The sequence below is a fragment of the Podarcis vaucheri genome (assembly GCF_965113315.1).
Source record: "Podarcis vaucheri genome assembly, chromosome: 6".
In the NCBI taxonomy this organism is placed as follows: Eukaryota; Metazoa; Chordata; class Lepidosauria; order Squamata; family Lacertidae; genus Podarcis; species Podarcis vaucheri.
The window spans coordinates 55,002,611-55,020,887 of NC_138764.1; the positions used below are offsets into that span (position 1 = coordinate 55,002,611).

At 47.0% G+C, this 18,277-nt stretch overlaps 1 protein-coding gene across 4 annotated transcripts in view; it reads right to left on the reverse strand.

The window, feature by feature from the left end:
- Positions 1-1,639: 1,639 nt before the first annotated feature.
- ZSWIM5 (zinc finger SWIM-type containing 5) overlaps positions 1,640-18,277 on the reverse strand; it is a 121,104-nt gene continuing 104,466 nt past the window's right edge. For all 4 annotated transcript variants that reach the window (XM_082228825.1, XM_082228827.1, XM_082228826.1 and 1 more), the window contains exons 5-14: positions 15,606-15,785; positions 14,216-14,392; positions 11,170-11,316; positions 10,342-10,479; positions 9,370-9,630; positions 8,319-8,454; positions 6,756-6,910; positions 5,363-5,526; positions 4,892-4,973; positions 1,640-4,089 (exon numbers count right to left, since the gene is read on the reverse strand). In XM_082228825.1, coding sequence (XP_082084951.1) covers positions 3,227-4,089; positions 4,892-4,973; positions 5,363-5,526; positions 6,756-6,910; positions 8,319-8,454; positions 9,370-9,630; positions 10,342-10,479; positions 11,170-11,316; positions 14,216-14,392; positions 15,606-15,785 — 2,303 coding nt within the window. In that variant the 3' untranslated portion in view covers positions 1,640-3,226. The remainder of the gene's footprint in view (positions 4,090-4,891; positions 4,974-5,362; positions 5,527-6,755; positions 6,911-8,318; positions 8,455-9,369; positions 9,631-10,341; positions 10,480-11,169; positions 11,317-14,215; positions 14,393-15,605; positions 15,786-18,277) is intronic.

Consider the following 18,277-nt stretch of genomic DNA (forward strand, 5'->3'; position numbering starts at 1 on the left):
TGTGTCTTGGGCACTTCCTGAAGCACTCAATGCTTTCGATCCTGGCTTTATCCCTACACACTACAAAGCTTATCTGAGAAAGGGGTGGATCCTTTTCTTGCCCCTTCCAACCAGTGGCTAGGTGTGGCCTTTCTTATGCTCTGTCCTCCACAGCGGAGTAAGTTTTTTGCCGTTTAACAATAGAAGGTGGGTCAGGGTACCTTGTATCACCCAATTGCTCAGTTTGGGGCCCTCTTTAGCAATAGCCATGTGTCTCTACGAAGCAATGGCCATGTGCCATACCGCAAAGTGAAGTATTTACAATAGTTTCCCATCTGGATTAACAATCCAGCACATGGTGTTTAGTTAAATGATTGAATCTTCCTCTGCTTTGGTGCTGCTGTTCTGGCTTAGTCAAGGTCTGCATATGCACAACCCACTCAGGAAGGATGAGCGACCATGTCCTTGCTGCTGAACAGGTGACCCAGGAATAAGTGGAAAAGACTCTTGTGATGTTTATTCTCAATATGAACATGCTGTGCTGCACTGCGCCTCACTCACTGCTGTTCATTATCCAGCAACAGCTAAGCAGGTTCCTCCAGTAAAGAAATCCAGCCTTCCTTTTCCTATATCTCTGCTGCCATAGTGGTGCCTGTGTCTGCTTCAGCATTCAGCCTGGTTGCATCTGACAGTTATCAGCCGCATGTCATGATAAGGAAACATGTTTATAGAAGACACAAGCAGCACCACCCCCTCACAAATTCTGTTACTTGTGTGTGATATGTAAACAGACCAGTGGATGCTTTTCTTAGAACTGGAATAGCATGGGAGGAACTGTGGTGATGAAGGCAATGATCGCTTTGTTAACAGGTATGCTACAGTGGGAAGGGGGATGCTACAGTGTTGAGGCTGCAGCTAGTAAAGGTGGCATCAGCAGCTAAGAGAGTAGCAGGGCTCTTGCAGAGACCTGTTAGTTTTTTCTCTACACTGCTGTTTAGGTCTAACGTAACACCACCACCTCCAGCGGTTCAGATAAAAGAACAAAACCAAAGAGGGCATAATCAGCTTGCAAAAAATAAAGCTCAAGCCTTAAAATTGAAAGGATGAGAGTCTGACTCTTCAGTCATATATGGAAAGCAAGTGCCAATAACATTGCTTTCCCTGCCTTCCGAACCACCCTCAGGGATGGCCTAGTTTTACCTCCTTGGAGAAGGAATTCCTCCAAAGTGCTGCCACACACAAAATCTTCTGTTGGCAGGACGTATAGCAGGGCCTCCAAAGAAGATTTCAACCTACAGCCATGTTCCGATTGGGGGGGGAGGAGAGAGAGGTTTTTTCAGGTTTCATGGCCTTAAGCCACGATACATCAAAGATCCATACTCTCTTTATAGGATTGTTCCTGCACAACAAGTATATTCCATCTGAGGCAGGGGGTATTGACATATAAATATTTGCTGATGAAGTAACTGGAGACTCAGTACAGGAAGAGGCAAAAGCCACATGTGGTTCTTTCCAGACCAAAAGGATGCAAGGCTGGTGGTTTAGAAGGTTGCATTCACTCCCATCCCTCCCATCTCAACAACTGCCTTTGAACTGCTGTCTTTTTATTCCCTTTTAATTGGCATTGCTGACAACAGAAAGGGCTGGAGTGATACAGAAGTGGTATGAACATCTTCCTTCTTTTTTATTAAACATTGGGTCAAGAGGTTGTACACAAAATAAAATAAGTCAGACGTGAAGAATGATACTTCTATGGCAACAAATACTGACGGGGTGAGCTGGGTTTCCCTGGCCCAGTTTTCTCAGAGTATTGTGAAAAACAAAACTGGAGTCAGACAGTAGGTAATTTTAATCCACATTTTCTAAGCTACCCTTCAGCCCGACCCCTGCCCCACCCCACCCCACTCCCCCCCTGCCCCTTTTAAAACTAGGACACACTGGAACAGGGGAACACAAAGACAAGTGAAAGAGCCGTGTTGCTCCTGCGTCCTACCCCCCCAACTTTATTTTTCATTGGAAGAAGTTAAAAAATTAAGATGAACCACTTAAGCAGTGGTGGGAGGTGGAGCAGCAAGAAATGGGACCAGGAAGGCTGTCCTCCAGAGGGCACCAGACTCTGCAGGTGCCATCAAAGGCAACGGTTTAGAAATGGAGTTGAAAATAAAAGACACACATAAGCAAGAGAAAAATGTGTTCCCTGCTCCCCATCTGCCAAAGGAAAGACGCATCTTCCCACGCGCATATAGCATACAGCTCTTGCACGCATCTATCCATAGGCATGTGGAGGAAGGCCAAAAAAATTGATTATTTACACTATGGGCCCAACTGTTTCACAGCCAAGAATCTGGCTTCCTGGGGTCTTTGTATTCCATAACTGGAACCACAGCATAAACCAGCAGAGGCAGGGTGAGTGCTGTGGCTGACAGCCCATGGGCCAAGTCCATGCACTCTGATGGCGGGCTTTGCCATTTCCACCTTGGTCTCCTCTCTTCCAGGGCTGTTGTGTCACGGTGGTTCTGCATGAACTCTTGGTCCATCCTCTCTACTCATCAGACACCACCCACCAGCCCCTCTTCACCAACAGTGCTGGCGGAGCGGGGAACCTGAGAAATGTTCATTTTTTCTCATGTTCGGATATGCTTAACAAAACCAAAATCCCCAGCCCACAACACATTTCAAGTATCCCCCAAACAAAAAGAGAATAATTATAAATAATTAGAACTTTACAATTTAATAATCGACACATATACTATCGTATTTACAGTATCATAAATGCTTCTGTTACTTTTAGTAAAGCAATCCCTGAGAACAGTTAACGTTAGGTATTTTTTTCAGTTAAGGATCTTCACAAAAAAGAAAACGGTGAAACGTGCCTGTCTTGGCAGGCTGCACCTCTTACAAGGCCACCAGCCAAGAGCCAAGGTGGCAACACGAGGCTGAGCGACGCATTACCATGCCTCCTTCGAGGTGGTTTGCATTTCAGCCTCCATCTGCCATGCCCTTTGGGAAAGAGGTATTCAATTTTTCCTGGTTAGCTTTTGGTATTGCCGAGGTGTTTGCGAGTGGGTGGGAAGCAAACCCTTCCTGCCGTGCTGCTTTTGGTTTACGTTCCTCAAAATAATGATAATCCAGGAATCCTCTCTGGATGGAAAACATAGTCCGTCTGGCCCAGTAGGCATGATTCCACCAACAGGGATCAGGGTTCCTTCCTTCTTTCCTTCTTCTTTTTTTCAACTAATGCAGAAGCTCATCCAAACCGCTCCCTCACTAGCAACATGAGCTTCTTCTTGCCCTTGTATATCTGCTTGAGGTTGTCTATGAACTGCGCAAACTGAATGTGGCCGTCCTGAGCCAGGAGGAAAGTCTCCCGAGCTTTGCTGAGAAACTCTATGAACTCCCCGTAGTGCCGCGGGCTGATGTGGGTGAGCCGAGAGTGTGTCGTGTTGATGTAAGCGCTTATCGTCGCGTCCAGCAGTTGGCGCAAAGGCGCTTTGTCTGTGGACATCAGTTTCCCAGAGTTCCTGCGGCCAGGAATCCCTGCAAGGCCCGGGGCTGTCATGGTGCAGCGGCGCAGGATGTCGGACAGCACCGTGGCACAATGCACGCTCTTCACCACCAGTGGAATGATGGCCGCCAGCTCATTCTTGCCCAGAGAGTGGCTGAGCGCACATGCCCAAAGCACGTCATTGATGGCCGGGTGCGTGTCCTGGTTATAGGCAAGGTTGAGGTGGGTCATGGCGAGAGATGCCAGCTTGAACGCCCGCAGAGGGTACCCACGGTGCTCCATGTACCGTGCAATGGTGAAAAGCTGCGAGTAAGTCATGCCTGTGGAAGCAGCGTCTATCACAATTTGGTAGGCAGTCTCAAAGGCGATGTGGTCTTTCTCGCAGAGGGTCAGGGCGGAGAGAGCGCAGTTCTGGGGATCCTTCATGGCGCACTGCAGGGCCAGTGTGCGGGCACAGCTGGCCAGTTCTTCTCGCTGCGGGTAGTCCAGGCTGAGGCGCAGGATGGTTGTGTGGGACATCACCGTCGCTGCTACTATGCTGGTGGCTTCAGTCGGGGTGAAGAGGGTGTACCAGCTCTGCAGGATGCTGACTAAGGCTCGTACACCTGCAAGAGCAGAGCACAAGCTTTTCAACCAATAGTAAAGTGGCAAGCATGATGTTGGAGCACTTGAGTATGTGGCAGTAGCAAAAAAAGAGCCGAGTGACTGCTTCAAAACAGTCTTCATAAATATTATGGACATTGGGCTCTGCAGTGATACAAAGGTGCAGGCTAAGTCAGCCACACCCTAACCTCTTAGTCTGTATCCTGGAAGCTGGACATCACTGCTAAATTTGGCAAGGCTCACAATGAAGGGCTGTGCCAGTAACCAAAACTGCTATGATCACAGGAAGCTTAGTGTCTGGCTTAACATTATAGGTGGAAGGCCTCTGGTTTATGTTAGCCAAAAAAACAGATGTTTTTAAAAGCTGAACACAATGGTATCTTCCTTAGTATAAAATTACATTTATCTGTTGCTGTTGTTTTGCTAGTGCAGGGATCTTATCACATGGGAAACGGCTACATTTGTGGATGTTTGGGTGCTGATGCATGTAGCCTGCAAGACATGGAGCAATGACTCAAGATGTCCTTGATTTGAATCCTACCTCCGCCACAAACTCAGCAAGAGTTCTCAGGCAAGCCCTTCTCTTTCAGTCCTCACATTTGAGACATGGGGATGATCAGTGCCCATCTAACATAATTGTTATGAGGATTTCAGCAAGATGTGAAGTCCTTTTAACACTTGAAAGTGTTGTCTTAAATAATATTATCCTTTGTGTGAGCAGGACCTGCCACTGGCTCATCAGAATGTACAGACTCGCTTTGGGCAGCAGCCTCCCTGGAAGATGTGTGAATGAGAGATACCAACCTACTTCTGTAGCACAGGTCACCAGCCATCGCACCATTTCCCTCCGTCTCCAGTTCAAGGTTGATAGGGTCATGCGCATTACCTGGAAAGGCAAATGAGTGGACAATGATTCTTTCCCAGAGACAGTCACAAAGCTTGCACTTTCCTAAATCAGTATAACCCTGTATAACCCAGAGAATGATATGAAGACTGGATGTATTTCTGCTGCAGAAAATAAGCAGAACTGGCTTCATAAGCTCCTTGGATGAAGTCTACCTTGGATGAAGTCTAAGCTGCTTTGAACTTTTCAGGTGGTCGGTAAATTCTGTCCATTAATTAACAGGTAGAGTTGCAGGTTAAGAGTCCACCCTAAAAGCAGCAAGAATGCCCAAGTTCTGAGCCAGGTCCAGACTCTACCACTGGCTTCAAGGGAGGCTTGCCATAGTCCTGGAAAGTTCCCCGCTTTTCCTAGCGTTCGCCTCTCTCCCTTACCTGCAGTCCCAGCTCCAGGGCCACATTGAGCAGGGTTGTGTCAGAGTTGTTATCCGCAGGTGTGGCAATCTTGAAGGCATCCTGGGCCAGCTTAAAGATCAGAGAGGAGGAATGGATGTTCTTTTGAATGGCTTCCAGAACCGTACGTAGGCGCAGCATGTCCCCTGGATTGGAGACAGGAAAGAGCTCACCTACTGCCTGGCAGGTTGCCAACTCCCTACTAAGACATCAGCATTCTCACAATTAAACTAGACAGTACTGCACTCCTAAACATCTGGGAGCAGAGCAGAAAAGTGGATTCTTCCTTTCCCTCACAGCCTTGCTGGGGAGAATTGGGATGAAGTGTACATAAAAGGGACACCTTGAATTTCAGATCAAAGCCTTTTCGTCTGCTCTATTAAGTATTCACTTGACCCCTCCTCAACCCCCAAATTCTACCCACTTCAGCCTTTCTCAACTCAAGCAAATATCCTGTGGAGAACAACAACAAGAGTGCTTAGGAACAATGGAATCTGCCGTATACTGAGTCAGACCAATGGTTCATCTAGCTCAGTATTGTCTACACTGACCAGGGGCTCCTCCACACTTCTGCTTGTCCAGTGCCTTGGAAGCATGAATCCAAACGGTTTTCCTTTTCACCTGCACTTTCTAGCCACAAGTCCCAAGTGGTTTTTCCCTCACACCGCTCCTTTCCAAGGGAAAACGTGCTAAATCAGAGCAAAGGTCAATCCGGAGAAAACCTGAATTGCCCTTTGCTCTGACTGAGTGTTAGAGAGTGGGTTTCCCCAGGAGAAAGCAGTAGGACAGGAAGAAGTGTGGATGAACCCTAGTGGTGGCTCTCCAGGGTCGGGAGCGGGATGCTAGACATTTGGTCTCAGGCCGGGAGAGCTCATCCTACACGCCGCAGACATCCTAATAAAGATGGAAATTTAGTAATGGGAGTTTTAAGTGATGAAAGCCAAAGCCCTGATGATAAACAGAGGCCAGAAATGTTGCAATGATCACATTTCTCTATAGGGCATGCCCCAAACTGATTAAGTGAGCGCCTGTAAATAAAACTGGAAGTCCTTGCTGCAAGGTCAAGGAACAGAGACAGAAGTTAGCTGGAGCCTCATAAAACCAGTTCTCAAGGAAATGCCATGTGGGTGGACTGTGCGTAGAGGAAGAGAGCAAGTTATGGGGCAGCAGAGATAGGAAGGGAGTGCTCACTGAGGCTACCTTGTCCAAGGACCACCCAAAACATGTGAGTCAACCCACCCACCAATGGCCAAAGCTGTCCTTCATTGATTTTTTGAACCACACTGGTTTCTTCATTGCACAGGTCCAAATAGTGAGCAAGCCAGCTAGTGTTTCTGGTGGCTACAATCCATTACGCAAGGAGTCCTTCACCTACCTTTGGCTGCTGTCAGCATAGTGGAAGCAAGTTCACACTGTTGTGATTCCAAGTGTCCCAGAGTAAACCAGCGTGGGTATCTGCTAGGCACCACTGAAACAATATGGTGAGGGTGGGTGACATCGCCTGAGGCTGTCGTCTCCAGAACGGGCAGCCTAGGGAGAACCAAACCAGCAATGTCAGGCCAGTGAAGAAGGGATACCTGCCAGGGGTCGGGTCAGTCTAAAAATTTTTTTGGCCTTCTTTGTCCATGGTATGCTGTCTGTAACAACTCTGTAGTAAACCTTGAGGTCTTCTACAACATATGGATGCAAGACCGGCCTTGAACAAAACTTGAAAGGCCACTAGAGAGAACTAAGGAGTGATTTATAAACTTGTAAAGAAAAATATAAGTTTAGAAACATCCCCCTCTTGTGCTTTTATGTCAGAGCCAAGCATGATTTGCACACAGCAGTCATCTGGTTTTGCTTAGAGATGGCGGGGAAGGGGGGCTGTCTTGCCCCAGGGCATCTGCTGCAGTTTGGAGCTACCTGCTCACATGTTTCTATTTAAAGCCTCTCCCCCCCCCCCAGCCTTCTGGAAACCAGAACTCTCCCTCCCAGACCAACCTGTTTGCTGGGACACACAGCCACTACAACACCTGATGGCTTCCTGCATTTCCTGTTATGCCCTTCCTGATAAGAAGAACAAAGGTACCACCCAAGAGACCAAAGGCATTGCTCTATCCAGTCCTAGCCTGCTTACTCTTTTCAACGCACTACACAATCTGGTTCACACGACACAACAAAACAAACTATGGCTCAGTGAGACTCCGTGGACGTGCAGGGCTCGCACACTTTGCAGCTGCTTTTCTCCCACCCCCCATCCTTCCTACTGCCAGGCCATAGCTGAGGGTTGCTGCTCATGGATAGTGAGGAGAGAGCTTAAGCCGGAATCCCCATTCCAACAACATTGTGAGCCATGGTGCAGCAGTCAAAGGCCAGGATGAAGCAAAGCCTCCTCTCCTGGGATCTTGCATGTCCATGTGTCAGCTTGGTTGTGTCATGGGGACCGGCTCTTCTATCTGGCAGGAGCAGCTATAAGCAGACTCTTTGCATTGGTTACTAAGGGTGTTATGTGGGGTCCCCATCAGGGAGCATTCCCAACCCTCCAGTGCTGTACTCCATCACTACAATTTGCCTGAAACCCATGTGACGATACTAGAACTACTGGGTCCTTAGAATTTCAGAATGCTGTTCTGACTAAAATACCCGTTTTCAAAAACAACAACAACACCTATATAAGTAAGGAATAAACAGCCTATTGATGAAACAGACCAACTGCACCTGCTAATCAGTAACTTTGTCTTTGCATTCCTTTTTAAAGGAAAATGCATACTAATTCTTCCTTGAAAAACCTGCCAGGAAAATAAATAGTACTGTAGCAAACTGGATGCTGGAGAAGTTTGAGGACAGAATAATTGAAGACACAGAGCAATCGGGGGGGGGGGGGCACTTGCTATTCCCACCTTCATATTGCAAGCTGCCTTTTATTAAATGAAGGAAGGGGAAGGGTGGTACCAACCTCATGGAGCGCAGTGCCAGCTTGTAGGCCAGGTCAGCGTCGTGGGGCAGCAAGGCAGAAAACAGGTACTTGGCAAAGGTGTGCATGGGGACGCTTTCACGATGGATGACCTCGCCAAGGCCACTGAAAGGGCCACCTAGTCAGGAGCAGAGCCATGTCAGCATCTATCCTGCAACCAGACCCTTTGAATTTAAGCCAGAGAGTTTTGCTGGCTCAACAGTCCCGCAAGCAAGAGGATACCTCCCAATTGGCCTTTGTTACATAGTACAGATTCAGACCAAAGAAGCTGGGTTCCTAAGTATCGGGGAGGGCCTACTTGATTTTGAAATTGCAGACCCAAAGAAATCAGAAGCACAGCCCCTTTAACCATCACACGGAAGGCCTGCTGTTGCTCCCCTTCTTCCTGATGCACCAGGAGCTAGCAGGGGGCAAAAGAAACTCTCCCTGCCCCCCCCCCCGTTGCTGCTCTGGCCACACACTGAACTCCTCCTCCATATACGGGGACTGCAGAGGTTTGAAAATGCTGGCACAGTGGAGAGCATGGGGAAAGCAGAAATTTGCAAGAGGCTGACTTGGATTTCCTTCTTGACACAGCTGCAAGGGGGGAGCCTTGCGACAGAGGAGCTGCAATCCCCACTGCAACGGGTTCCTTTTCACTGAAAAACCTCCTCAAACCAGCATCGTGTGTTTTAAGAGGGTTTTTGAGTGTAGGGGAAAATGGGGGAAACAACCTGTATGGAGAGCATCAAATTAAAGCATAAGAAGAGGGGCTTGTTTTTGGTTTTGGTGGGATTTCTAGTGCTCAGGGAAGGGTGATATCTATACTGAGATCCTATCTCATTATGGTCCCAACCCCCATCCCATAATACATACATTGCTCCGATCAAATATCCTTCTGGCCATCCATACATGATTGGTGTAAGTTATTGTGATCAAGAGGGATTTTCTGCAGAATATACTGCTTAATGCTGGGAATTTAAGACTGTTTCAGGGTAGTAGGTTCAGCCTCCTTCCTCCAGAGCGGTTGAGGGCAGCATCTCAGTCCTCTCACCTTCCAGGAGCAGGATACACTGTTTGCGTAGCGTCTGCACCAGCACAGCGTCCAGCTGCAGCTCCTGCAAGCGGGCAATGATTTGCTCCTCGTTGCGCCACACTTTGTCTTGAGCATAAAGGCCCTCTGGCATCACCCGCTGCTGCCCCATCCCCATCAGCGCGACTTCCAAAGCAAGGGATAGGTAGGATTCCCCACTCTCAGGGCAACTATTGGCCACAGGCACATGTTGATACACGGGAGGCTTGGCATCGCCAGCATCTAATGGAGAAGAGAGATATCAATAAGATGGGCAGTGCAGCCTGCAGGTAGGGTCTCCCTCCTTCCAAAATTCATAGCCTGATTGGCTCCATCACTGCCATTGGTCCTTCTTAGCCTACTTGCTTTCAGAAGACAGCACAGTGCCTGCCTCCTGGCACTGCTCACGTGACCAGATGTACTGGGCTGAGCTGTGTTGAGCTTCACAGTTCTTTAATTCATACCGGCACTGGGGAGCTGCAAGGCAGGAAGGCTATAAAGCACCTGAGCCCCTCACCTACAGCAGGGAGAGAAAACTTACAACTTTTCAGTTGTCATTGGCCTTCAACTCTCTGGCTATGCTGGCTGGGGCTGATGGAAGTTGGACACCAGCAATATATGGAGGGCTACAGTTTCTCCCTCCCTGATTAGCAGGGCATGTTAGGCCAGAGGCAGCTGAACACTCAGACAGTCTGCAGGCCAGCACTTGTTTCTGGGACCAACAACTGGCTTTTGCATATTTCACAGAAACGGTTTGCTCAAAGACCTCTTCCTCTGGTCAGCACAGGGTGTCCCACAGGAATCCAACCACAACAGACTAAATAGCCTCTTCCAACTCTATAGACTGCAACAGCAGAAACTTGAAAATGGCTCCAACATGGAAGCTCAGGGAAAGAGCAGAAACTCTGCTCTGGGCTCAGGGTTTGGCAGTCTGGGGTTCTCATATACTCATACCTGAAATTTCAAGGCAGTTTTCATCCTCTACTCGACATGCTTCTGTCAAAGTGAGAAATAAGCAACCAATGGGATTGAGGGGGTGCCCCACCCAGCTCTCCAGATTTGTGATGGTGGTTGCTCCTCTCTGCAGCAGTTCTGGAGTAGGCAAATAGAATAAGGGGAGTGGGGAGAAAATCCCACAGTAATTACTTAAGATCCTTCCTCTGGTTCCATCTTCCAAGGCATAAAGTTTCACAAGCCTGGCAGAGGACAGTCAAGACTCCCCTGTATACACTTCCCTTCCCTTTTGCTGTGTTGGTACCGTGTTCTTCCATTGTGACAAGACTGAGCTTACTATTAGGCAAGGTGAGCTGGTCACTGTCCTGGCTCCCAACCTCAGACAAAAGACTTTGACTCTCAGCTTGGGAAATTCCCAAAAGCTTTATTGGTATAAAGTCAGCACAGAGTTTCAGCATCAGCTGTAAAGGCATGATAAGCAGAATTCTAGGATGAGCAATGCTGTTGTCCCACAACTTGACACACCCGTCCTATGGGGAACTGTTGGATCTGTTCACCCTTGATAATGGGACCAGAACCCTACCCTCCCTCACCCTCCATCTTAGCTGCCTCTGCCAATTCACCAGCTGCCTCTTCAGCTATCCAGGGACAGGTGCTCTCAGGAGGTGGAATGAGTCGAAAATGTTGGAAGAGGGGTTTGGAGGCTGTTGTTGTTTTACTGTTTGGAAAAGCTCTAGGCAGCTCCTGCAGGGCCCTACAATGCTCATAAAAGCACCTAACTATCCTTCAACAGCCAACCTAAACCCACAACAACAGGCCAACTCATACCTTTCTTTTGATGCTTATATATCTCCAGCTGCCTCTGTTGTTGCAACCTCAGGGTGTTGATAATAGCCACCGTTAGGCGGAGTGCTTCCTTAGGATATCCATGGGAACGAAGGGCATCGACACGGGCACAGGCTGTGGGAACGTGTTCTGTGGCATAATACAAACAGTATTAAGCCGGCAATATAGGCAAATGGTATTGTCTGTGTAAGCAAATCAACTCTATGATCAGGAGCTTGGGATTCAATTTCTGTATCTAAATTCTCTATTTTGTTGCCTTGTTCTTTATTAGAACCAAAACCATGTGTGCATAAATATTACGTGGGGTTGTTGTTTTACATAGAGGAATTTCCAAATATACAGTCCTCCACCTGTAATCTGAAGTAGCAAAGACCCAGGTGGGCTGTCCTATGTTATTCTGATCACACGGTCTGGCTCCTAATCCTGCCAGCCCACAGTTGCTCCTGCCAGAAACAATAACGGACCCACCTCTTACTTTCTAATGCAACCAAGTCCACCCATCAAGTTAAGGGGAGGGCTCAGTAGAAGAGAAGAACATGCTTTCTATGCAAAAGGCCCCAGGTTCAATCCCTGCTAGTCCTGGGAGAGACCCCCGTGTGAAACCCTGGAGAGCTGGTGTCAGTCAGTATCAACAAAGCAAAGCTGGATGGACCAGGGGTCTGACTCGGTATACAGCAGCTTCCTATATTCCACCAAGTGAAACTAGTCTTTGTGCAATGGCCAGACACTTTGAAGATGATGGCTGATTCCAAACAGGCAGAAACAGCATGTGGTGCATGTTGCTCCTAGACTTCCAACTGCAGGTGAGGAATTGCATGTTAAGATGTTTCCTTATAGGAAAGACCTGTGTTTCATAGGGAAAGCTGCCAAGTAAAGGATAAGGTTTTCAGCCTGGCCTTCTCCCTGGCATGCTGGATTTCCAATGGAACAGAGGCATCTGCATTTGCTTTGTATAACTGATGCTGAAAATGTTCCCCGCATCCAGCTCCATCCTAAAAAGGGCCACACTTAGCTGTTCCACCCCTCACACCTCTCAACTCTCCTTGCCTAGGAAAGACTTGCATCTCATCCTGCAACTTGGGCTCATCTCCCTTAATTCCTCACTGGAAGCACTTCTCCACTGAGTGTGCATTTTGCGTCATTCCTGAGGATCTCAATTACTCGGAAACAGCTTGCCCCTGTGAGAAACACCATTGTGTGGCACAGAAATTCATCTGTTCCTGCTGGTTGATCTCCACCTGAAGTCACAGTTGCTGTGGAGAGGATTGCGACTCTGAGGGAGAGGTCATAAGGGGGAACAGACGACACGCACGGGGGTCGGGGGGAAGCAACAAAGGGCCCGCTTCTCCGCAAATATCTCTGCCGTGGAGAAACGTAGAAGCCAAAGTCAGAGGAGCATGACTTCCTCTAAAGGAAGCATTTTCTACAAGGTCTCCAAAGGCCTTTAAAATGCAGCTATACTCCCTCCCCCAAATCTCCTGCTATTAAAGGCTACAGATGAGCAGAAGGCTTGAGGCACAAACATTTCAAAAAGAATCTCTAGTGATCGTGCATCATATAAAGCACGGCATCATTCAAATGCTGCTGGCAAATCAAAAGCAATTCCATGGTGCTGCTGATGTCCTCTAGGAGGAGCTCCAAAAAAACCCAGAGAGTGGGAAGACAAGACAATAACATTTCAGAATCACAACGTGTGGGATTAATTCCTTTGGCAAGTCAGACATCTCACAAGCTAGGGAGGAATTTATATAAACCACTGAGGGCTGAGGAGCAGGATAAAGCAAAGTTTCATCCAGAACTTTTTGTGGCTCCAGACGGTTGTTCCACATGATTCAAATGGTGCCACTCAGGATCTCATGCATTGCTATGGATGCCAGGCTGTGGTACTTGAATTGTGCCCAGGCACATCTGCTGCAAGAGATGAGACAGGTGCACCCCTCAGCTTCACTGCCACGCCTTAAGATATTGCCACCCCAAGCAATCACTTGGGTTGCTGGTGCAGTTGGTTCAGCTCTGGTGGGGTGCTAGAGAGTCCCTGAACTTCAGTACTCTGAAGAGCATAGCAAATGTTGCTCTTGATGGTGCAGCCTGAGTACTCAGCTGTAGAAGCAGAGACTCTGGGAGAAACTGCAAAATTGTCTTCCTGTGATGACCACACCTATAGCACTCTGACAACATGTGACTAAGCACATCTGCAGTGTGAAGGAGTTTGGGTATCTTGGTTTTGGCCTTGCTGAGACACACACACACGAGTGTGTGTGTGTGTCACCACACACCATCTTCTTCCTGTATAGCTGCTACCACAGCTTAATGTTTGAACCATAGATGTGGAGTCTCCTGTTTAGTGTCAGGAAGATAAGCATCTTTGTTGGCATTACAGCCTTGGACAAACTTCTCCAAAGCAACGGCCTTAAGTTACTGTGCAGTATAAGGCTTTCCCCATCCTGAAACAAAGAAAGTTTCAAGAAATAAAGGAATTCAGTGTTGTGCTATATGACCATTCCATCAGCGCGAATATTTCTGCTTGCCAGATGGAACTATCTCCCCTCTCCTTCCCCCCGTGTTCTGTTTGAGGGGTTCTTCCAACCCCAACCACAAGCCAATTTAAGAGGTGCAGGGAAGGAGAGGGAGGAGACCCTGTTGCACTTGCAGGACTCATTACACTGGCTCCTGCTAACACAACTGCTTAGATTAATCTGTCCCTTGGTATCCCAAGAAAAGGACCAGAGGCCAGGTAAGATGACTTTGAGGCCAGGCACAAGCTTCCTGTTAAGGGACCCGTCTGCATAGGAAATGACTAGATGCCATAAATTCTCAGGTTCTGCAAGGTGAATAAATGATATGTTCTTCCCTAAAGTGACCACAAATGTGTACTTTTCTTATTTTACCAGAGTAGGATTCCAAATTTAATTTTCCAGTCATCTCTTGAGCAAACACAATATTCTTCCTTCAGCATACTGGAATCCCCAGAGTAGTGTGCTACCAAGCAAGAACATAATGGCTGCTACCAAGAAGAGTAACAACTTACCCAGCCACAAAGGCTGTCCTTGTGAGTTGAAAAGGAGGCCCTCACCCTCCCTTTGATAAGAGGGAGAGATGTAGAAGTCACTGCTGATTATCCGCTGGAGGTGGCTATCCTGCCAGTGCAGGTCACAACCTTCAATGGCACGAGTGAACACTGTGCGTCTTGACCTTGCTAAAGAGCCTACAAGGAAAAGAGCACACAGGGTAGCCAAGTGTGTTGCATGGACTTGGTTAATGTTTGCCACCATGGGTCTGACCACTGAGGTGCTCAGCCATCACCACAACAAACCACACCACAATAAGCAGAATTTCCTGTCACCATGTTTTTAAAATTTAACCATATCCAAACAAAGTAATTCACTAGAGATTTGCTACCACGCATGTCTAATATATCCCTCCTGCTTGCAGCAGGACTGCTGGCAAGCAAAGACTTGAAAATCCCAGATTGTACCATTGCTATAAATTAATTAGGGCAAATCAGCATGCATTCAATCTAAATAGCTGTCCAATTTAGAGATAGATTTGAGGCCAAAGGGTGAGGAGGGCTGACAGTTAAGGAGCTTTGGGTTTTTAATCCAAACTGTGGGAGCGTTCCCAGTTTAATGGGAGGAGGCTTCCAATAACTAATTATGCTTAGAATTGCTAAACGCCCTACAAAGCAAAACGGATGCAGTTTCCTCTCTCTACAAGGGTTGCAATGGACTCTTCACAATACAAAGTACACCACTGGTGCTTGTGCAGGCTTCACCCTAAAGTTCAAGCTATACGAATGGGCTTCATCACAATAAAATGCAGCCCAGGGGATATTTGAGGACACTGAAAGGATTCACTGAACTTTAACTTCTTTTTAAATGTATTGGTTCTTGTTTGTAGTAGTAGTATGCAAAACGACCAATCCTGCAGCAGTCCCAGCCCTCCCTGGATAACCATTCCTCCCATGACCCAAACCCAGCAAGCATGGATAAAGAGAAGGATAGCAAGAGAAAGCATGAGCCACCAGAGATACCTAGAAATAGAAATGGGAAAAGTCAGTATTCCGAAAGCTCTAAGAATTCAAGCCAGGCAACATTTGCATTTCAGCAGTTTCCCTCTCAATGAGCTATTTTACACAGAACATGTATGAAGTGTGTAGTGTGGAAGAAGCCCTACTGATAGGGCTGCTTGTCTCCATACTGTAAACATCACCCTGGTGCTTCCATAGAGGAGTCTACCAACTGGCATGCAGAGACAACAATAGGGATAATCTCTCACCTGAGCAAGCTTTTATATTTGAGCACAGTCGGGGTCTTTCCAGATGTTTTTTGTTTGTTCAACAGCTTGTTATAACACTGGGGTTCCCCGGTGTGAAAAACATTACATAGCAGAAGACAAGACACTCTCACCCCCCAACTTACTTTGCCTGTGACTGGAGCTCTGAGTAAGTGCACTAGTGATGTTGGGAAGTTCATTGCCGTAATTCCCATCCTCCAGCGGGCAGACATCCATATCTCCCCACTTCCGCAGCTGTCGCAGCCAGCATCCCTTCTCTTCTAGTGTGCAGTGTGGATTTAACACCACACACACCCACAGGGCCCCTGTATGAATGAACCAGGTAAAGAAATGCAGAAGGAGTTATTCACTGCTATCTTGTGTAAGCATGCAGCAAGGTTACCCCCAGCCCCCACATTGTTTCCCTGCCTGGGGAATTTTTTTAAAAGAAACATCCACATCTTGCTTCAGGGAAATGCACTGCACATTGGGAGGGAGGATTTATAAAAGCAAATAAATAGCTAAAGTCAACATTTTTCCATACAGAAACTCCACTGTATTCTTGAGAGATGGAAATTGGGAGACAATAATTGCGTATGCATCTGAGATTATTTCGATCTGCCAGGACAAAATTCCTGTTTGAACTGCACATCAAAGACTGCTTTAAAATACTGCAGCAAGCCCAAGAGTCAGAAGTTCCAAATGATAACCTGATTTTTACCCAGTAAACGATTGCTCCACTTTAGAAAAGAAATATCACAATGGCATTTCATCTGCCATTGTTCTCCAGTCTATTTACATTGAAGAGGTTTTTGATGTTAATTTCTGAAAACTACTCTCCCCAAACTTGAAGTTTTTCACAGCACCCTGCTGTCATAATACTCCTTACTGTGATCTTGGCATAGCTGTCAAACAAAAGAGTGATCAGAATGCATAGAGGAGGCAAGGAAGAGATAGTAAGTTATGTAAGTTTTTGGACTACAACTCTCATCATCCCTTACCAGGAGCTGATGGGAGCTATAGTCCAGCAACATCTGGAGAGCCACAGAATAGCCACATCTGCCCTAAAGCAACATACAATGCCTCTTTGTTAATAATAATAGAAAGTTTTGTGGCACTTTAAAGACTAACAAATTTATTATGGCATACGTTTTTGTGGACTGAAGTCTACCTCATTGATGCTTTTATTTTAGTTACATGCAAAGGCAAGACAATTTCAACCATACCATACTAAAAATAGTGTCAAGCTTTTGTCAAGCTTTTGGTCCTGTGGTACAGAACCTTATTCCAGCCAAGGAAGAGAATTCAGCCTTCAGTGAAAGCTCTATAGCAGAAAGCTGTTTATGCTAGTCCTAAAGCACACACACATGCATGCACACACAGTTATATGTTTGATTGGGCCAATTTCACGGCCTGCAGGAGTTCTATGTAACTCAAAAACCTGCATACATTTCCACCAACAGAACATGGTGTAAGGAAAAGCTATCATTATATCCAGAGCTAATCTTGAGCTTTGCATAACTCCAACTAAGCAGGCTGCTCTCCTCTCACAACTGGCACTGACTGGGACTCTTCCTGCTGGCTTGGGAAATTACCAATTCCACTCGCAGCCAGAGACTGCAGCAGGTCTGCATAATATATGACCTACTAAGCAACACAGAGCCCACCAGCTATGTGTGGGGCTACCAGGGGCTCTGTAAACCCCTTGCACTTGCCTGTTTGCTAAAACAGGAACTCTGCCAAGGACCTGGTGGGCTTCCACACACAGATGGTGGGATCTGTTCAGATCTGGTAGGCTGCAGGTTTGGGCTATAGGGCAGCAAAAGCCATCCGTGTCTGCCCATTCTGTTTTGTTCATCTTGACCTCACCCCCACTTGAGAGTCTGTTAATCTCCTTCTCCAGCCTTCTTTTAAGCGGCTCAGACTTTTCCACAAATCTCTGGAGAACGAGCAGGACTTTTTCCCGCCTCCAGAGCATTCTGAACAGCAGCGGCATGGAACTGTTTGGGGGCAGTTCCTGGCATTTCCTTTTGGGGCCCAACCACAAATACAGGGCAGCCACCCTTGAACTTCTAAGAGTCTCTTTCCCTTTCCTCATACAGGGTAAAAGAGTGCAGCTCTATAGATCTGGCTTTTGAAGTCTCCCAGCCGGCAAGTCCTCCCATGGAGTTCAATGGCCTGCAGCAGGGCTGTTTCCCCAACGCTGCCAATTTAAAGAGTCAGTTCTTTTGATAAAGGGCTGGGAGAGTGCCACAATGCTCAGCATAAAGTAATTCACAGAGCTGGCTCCTGGGTGGCAGGTTTCTAAACTCTCCTTTGGGTTTATACAAAACAGCTGATCTAAACCTCAGGCTGCTGGAAGTGAATGACAGGGGATAGACCGCTCTCTAATTGCCCTGTTTCTGAAATCTGATACTAGTTACTGTGTTGGGGGAGGGTAATAAGCTACACAGAATTTGTGTCATCAACATATGACTTAACACAGAACCCTGGTCAGAGCCCACTAACATCGTGGTACTTCCTTGAATTTCTGCACAATTATGTTTCTTGGACAATAAATGTATAATTTGCTATTCATTCATATCAAAGTTGTACATCTCTCTTGTGGATGCTGAAACTGCACCAGCGCCAACTTGGAAATATGCAATGCTTCCTCAAGATACCATAGCCGACTTATAGAATCAACAAAAATAGTTTGTCAACTTGTGTGGGAACAGCAGAAACCTACATTGGCACTGTTTAGAATGTCTCTATTTCAGCAAATATCCAACTTCAACTTACAAACATTGATATTTTTATATAGACAGAAATATGATGT